The 5,477-nt window shown below is 49.2% G+C and overlaps 1 protein-coding gene across 1 annotated transcript; it reads right to left on the reverse strand.

Annotated features, from left to right (window-relative positions):
* Positions 1-820: 820 nt before the first annotated feature.
* Positions 821-3,838, reverse strand: LOC125954524 (uncharacterized). The gene is made up of 4 exons (XM_049684914.1): positions 3,536-3,838; positions 1,574-1,681; positions 1,393-1,470; positions 821-1,283 (listed from the first exon to the last, which is right to left on the reverse strand). The coding sequence occupies exons 1-4, from the start codon at positions 3,557-3,559 to the stop codon at positions 1,080-1,082; spliced, it is 414 nt and encodes a 137-aa protein (XP_049540871.1). The 5' UTR covers positions 3,560-3,838; the 3' UTR covers positions 821-1,079.
* Between the last annotated feature and the right edge of the window lie 1,639 nt (positions 3,839-5,477).

Consider the following 5,477-nt stretch of genomic DNA (forward strand, 5'->3'; position numbering starts at 1 on the left):
GCTGACCTTCTTTGGCCACCAACAGAGAGAGAGAGCGCGACTTCACGCGGTTCGTTGGATGCACTGACTGCAACCAACTGTGTGTTTATGGTATGGCCACGTAGCGGCCCTTAAAAAGGCGGCCCAAAGCCTGTCTATTTTGCCTGACGCTATATCGATTTGCTGTAATGCTGTAGCAGCTGTACCCCTCTAGTGCCACAATTCCAGTGCAGTCATATATGTGTTTGCCAATCCATTTCCGTTCTCTCTTTCTGGTTTTATAACTTTTTCTATCATCGCCCCATGCACGACCGGCATGGAATAGTTTAGCGAGAGGATATTGGATAATGGATCCACCGATCGAACAAACAAGTTACTTAATTAATTTAGCTGTTATGGAACCGGAAATCAATCAAGCGCTGGCTGCTCAGCATATAAACTCATTCACCCCGACCCATCATGACCACTAGAGAAGCAGTGCGCTGGATGGATGGATGGAAGGATGGTTATGGTCAGCATATTCAATTAAAAGGTTTTAAATTACATTCTCGCTCCCATCGATTAATTAAGCCATCATCAAACCTCACATCTGCGCACCATCATGGCATGGCGATTACATCTCGGAAGCAACGTCAGCAGCAGCCAGCAGCTAGTGAGAACGATCTAACCTTGGGTTGAAAACCTCGATCCACACGGCCAAAGGCCACTCATCAAAACTGCAGCATCACCGTAAATTAACCGCCCGGTTGGTTGCTCGATCGAGATACCTTCCGCGAAAATCATTCTCCTGTTCCTTCCACCGAACCGCAACGCTCCTTAGTTACGAAACGACGCAGCGATATATACATATCCTCTGCCGGTGCAGATAACGCGTGCAAACGGTTTATTACGCTACTCTAACATCATCTAACAACATCAAACGCATCTGCATCTTCACCCCGGTCGGTCACCGTCGGTCGGTCGGTCCGTCGATCACAGTCGATTCCTCAGTATTTACAGCTAATGGGGCAGTCGCCGGCGGCCCCACTGGTCGGAAGGGCCACTCATGGTCATCGTCTTCTTGCCCGGTTTGTATTGCGTTTTTTTCTTTCGTTTCTCTCCTATTTTCCCTTCTTCGCCGTCTGCTGCTTGGTCTCGGGCGCCGTCTCGTTCTCCTCCACCTTGTCATCGTCGACGTTGACGTTAATGTTGCGCAGCTGGCTACCGCTGCGTGCCCGGAAGTAGCTGCCGGAGCCGGCTTGCTGCAAATTTCCGGCAATGCTCTGCACCAGATCGTTCACCGCCTTCAGCGTTTGGATGGGAATCTGTTTCCCCCGCGTGGGAATGGGGTGGAAAGGAAGGAACAAAATGGTTACCAGTGGTCAGTGGATGGGACGGCGTGGCGGGAAAATGCGAGACCACGCGGCTACCTACATTGAATATGTTGTCCAGTATGCTCGAACGGGGCTGGTTGATGACGGCCGCATTCTGATTCACAACCTTACCGTCAGCCTACAATCCGGAGGTAGATACAGAGATAGAGCAGATTCCAGGATAAGTTCTACGTGTTCTACCACATCACAAAGGGGATCCTCCCTTTGTGCCTTATGCTCACCAAATCATCCTGCTCGATGGCCGGATGTGCGCTGATGGGTGCAATCGAGAGGAAAGCAGCAACGAGCACCAGGGCCAGCGCTCCGTAGCGCAACCAGTTACCGCCGGCCTAGGGATGTGAAAGTTAAACATTTGATCAAATGGTGTTTGCTTCGTCAAAGTTTTGGTCACTGCTATATTGTTTTGTTTGGAGCTCTCTCCCTTTGTCGGTTTGCAGGCTGGGCTAACCACCCGGAGCAATGCATAAACTAAATTAAATGACGTTGAAAGGGATGTGTACGCCACGCCATTACTCCTACCACGTGTCATCGTGACAGCATTAAGAGCCACTAAAGCGGCAAGGATGCGAGGAGGGCTAGGACGCGGGGACTAGTGTGGCTATTTTTTGTTCCACCCAATTGAACACCCATTAAACCACGTAGCACACACACAACAGCAGCAGCAACAGCATGAGCAGCAGCAGCAGCAACAACAACTCGTGTCATTTTGGGGAAAATTAATTTCTCCAACTACAACACCAAAACTCACCGCACCCGAGTTGGTTGGAGTTGGATCGTAAAAAAAAAAAGTTACTCTCCAGTCCGTCCGTCCGTCCGCTCTCGGTTCTCGGAACTTTTCCTATCCGGCACACATACGCGCATGCGGAAGCAGGGATTGGTGATTTTATTTTACCAATTTGTATCCTGCGGTGGCGTTGCTCCAGGTTTGCCTGTTTGCCATTGCGAAACCCATCCATTTTCACGCTCCACTCTCCAACCGCAAGCAAATGTGGTGTTGGCTTTTGTTTGCCGCTTTCCTCAATCCATCCGCTCTATCTGCCGGTCCTGGTGGAGTGTGTCCTCTTTCTGTGTCTTGTTTTATTTGAGGTTTTTTCGGCAATCTGTAGTTGTTACTGCAGCCGGTTTTATTGTGAGCCAGCCAGCAGTGTACGGGCACTTCCTGTTACTCCATTCGCAACCACAAAACGTTAAACCGGTAAAGTTGCGAACGTTGCCCGTTTCAGAATAAATACCTGAAAGCTATGCCATGGCCATGCTGACAAAGGCGTGCCGAGTGATGGAATTTAATTAATATTTATGCTCGCCGGTTGACTGTTGTAGCAACTTATATCGAGAATCGGGAATGGAAATCGAGTAAAAACGTAAAGCTCCATTTTATCTTAATGGAGCATAAATGGGGCGTAGGATGATAGCGACATGTTTAATTATTTATTGCATTGTCGCGTGGATTTATCAGATAAAATGCATTGCCAGCCGGGCCGACCGACCGGACCGCTATCGCTATCGGGAATTTTTCTACTTTTTGCATTTCCTGCTACCAGCACAGAAGGGTCCTCCTCTCTTGATTCGCCTATCCGCGTGTGGTAGGTTAATGGAATTAAATGATAGCGATAATTAATATAAATGATTTCCTCGGGCAAGATAGAGCTGTCGCAAAAAAAACAGCCGCGAATCATCACCTCCAGTCGGGGCCAAAGACTCCCAAAGAGAAACGAGGTCAAATCTCTTCCCCGCATTTCAGTGTATCTCTCAGTCACACTATGTTGCGGCCACTTGTCGCCACTTTTTGTGATCTAATCTTGGAACCCGCGGCAGCGCCAGCGAGCAATAGACGCAACTCTCAGCGGATGTCGAAAGCATCGGCGGCCTTTTCACTCGCACGCTGTTTGCAAAAACGGAGCAGGTGGACCAAACGAAATTAGTCATCTGTTGGTCAGAGCGCTTAACGGTGCCTCGGAGTAGGCGATCTTTCGTAACGACCAACACCATCAACGAGAAGCACCCCACCACCAACCATCATATGTGGACTTTTATGGTAGTGTCGCAGCAACCTTTGACTGCATTACATTCACTTGCATGCATGCGGCTCTATGCGGAATGGCATAGAATTGGACGGTTAGTTGAACGACTAAACAACGATCACGATGCTACAAACGATTCAACGACGAATTTATCACACTCACTTTGTACGTTTGCTGCTGCACCATTTTGTGTTGTTTTCGAGTCTTCCGAGGGGATTCGATTTCACAGAAATATGCACTGCACCACTCTGGACGGTTCAAAATTCACACACTGACGCGCACGCGTTAAGTAACCACGGCGTAACTCGAGCGCACCGTTAAGCGACGAACGGTTTCGTTCGAAGCGAATTCGGCGATCGGCGAAGAGATGCTGGAGAAACTGGAAAGACGTGTTGTTCCCCCCGGCGGTAGAGAGACGTGCGCTTGCCTCGATACCGTAAAGCAGACTGCGTTCGGTTGCAGCGGCGAGTGAATGTTAAATTCTGGCCAACTTGGATCTCCACTCTTTCGGTTTCGACCCGGTAACCGGTAGCATCGATGGCGTTGGCAGTGGTGGGGCTGCGAGCGAGCGCCCGCGTCGTCCACACGAAACTGACCATGCAGAACAAAATGGTGGAGAGGGTCCGGGCATGGTGGGGCGGCGTCGAAGCATCGCACCACTGCTGGATGTTTCTCAAACAAACCACCCACCTCCTAGCACCACCCGGAATATGCTCGACGTTGTTCGCGATTTGCTTTGTCTGGGCCGCAAGTATGCGCCCGGTTGCCTGGCAATGCCAGGTGGTCTGGCTTACTCTGGCTCTGGTTAAAATTCTGAATTGCTCAACTCTAGAAGCCCGAGGTACGAGGAACACCAATTTTGGTCGTCCTGGAAAACAGGATTTGTTTTAAGAACAGTATCCCGGATTTCGACCTTCGACGAGCTATATTGCATAACAAGAGAACACCTCACTGAAACCAGAAGCCAACAGAGACCGCAGCGGACGGCACACGATAGCGCGTGGTCGCTACTTGTTGCATCAGGCAGTGAAGGGACGGATGGCTGCACACCGTGCCCGGACAGAAAGCGAGAGCAAAACAAAGCGGCAACAGCAGCAGCAACAGCATGACTTCCACTGCAGCACGCCGTAAGGTCACACCATGCAAGTCCAGTTTGTGGTCTGGGCCGGGCGCCGAAAAACGGGTTATAGACCGGTGCGTTAAAGGGTCGCATGATACCCAACCAACCAGTCGCTTAGTCAGATCGGAGTTAATTACTGCCGCCTGTCAATGAGTGGAAAGATCGCGCGAGCGCGTTGGTAACACCCAGTTACACCTTGGTGTAACTACTATGACAGGCTGTAGAAACCGGGCCACTCTACCGGCAGACACAAGGTGAATGCAGCTGCAATGGAGAAACTTGAACTTGCCCTATGTTGGTGCGGCGACTTGGTCCGCGCGACAGAAACCCGGCGTGTACCACATGTAGACAAGCTGTTCAAACAAGCGATTCAATTGACAATATTTTACGATTTCATTTGCAAAGAGATGTAGTTTACACTTGCAGCATGATTTAAACCATTTAGATGTTAAAAAATTTACCGAAAATTAAATTCAACCCTGAACCTTCTTATTTGCAGCATCTTCTTGCTCGCACCAGAATGCTATCACATCACATCATGCTGTTGGCTAGTAACGCACTTCTCTCATGCTTGTGTAGTTTGTGAAGCGCAATGCGTGACACAGTTCACACGAAGCACACACACACACACACACGCACGAAGCTGCAGCAGTTGATTAGATGTTGCGCAAGATCAGAGATGGAGTTTAATTGGCGGCTGCTTTTAGCCAAACTAACACAACCGCTCGAGCAAAGGTCACCGCAGATTCCATGTTGAAAATGATGATGATGATCATGGAAAGTGTTTTTACCGTGGCGCATAACACATAACCTAGAATAGGGTTTCTACTCGTGTGAACGTCCTTGTCCTTTGCATCGTTGTACAGACAAGAGGATGCTGTTACGTTTTATGATTACAACTGTAGCATGATGTTGCGCGTAACACAATAAACGCTAACGAAAAGAGTATTCTTTTGCATCAAAAACATACATTTTGTGGATAAC

Source organism: Anopheles darlingi, chromosome 3, assembly GCF_943734745.1.
Source record: "Anopheles darlingi chromosome 3, idAnoDarlMG_H_01, whole genome shotgun sequence".
NCBI lineage: Eukaryota > Metazoa > Arthropoda > Insecta > Diptera > Culicidae > Anopheles > Anopheles darlingi.

What these genes read in the sequence shown, in the direction of transcription:
- LOC125954524 (XM_049684914.1), bottom strand. Translation starts at nt 3,559, where the DNA reads ATGGTGCAGCAGCAAACGTACAAA. An exon ending in TGCAGCAGCAAACGTACAAA is followed by an intron (nt 1,682 to 3,535) that starts GTGAGTGTGATA and finishes TCACATCCCTAG; the next exon opens with GCCGGCGGTAACTGGTTGCG. An exon ending in CCATCGAGCAGGATGATTTG is followed by an intron (nt 1,471 to 1,573) that starts GTGAGCATAAGG and finishes TCCGGATTGTAG; the next exon opens with GCTGACGGTAAGGTTGTGAA.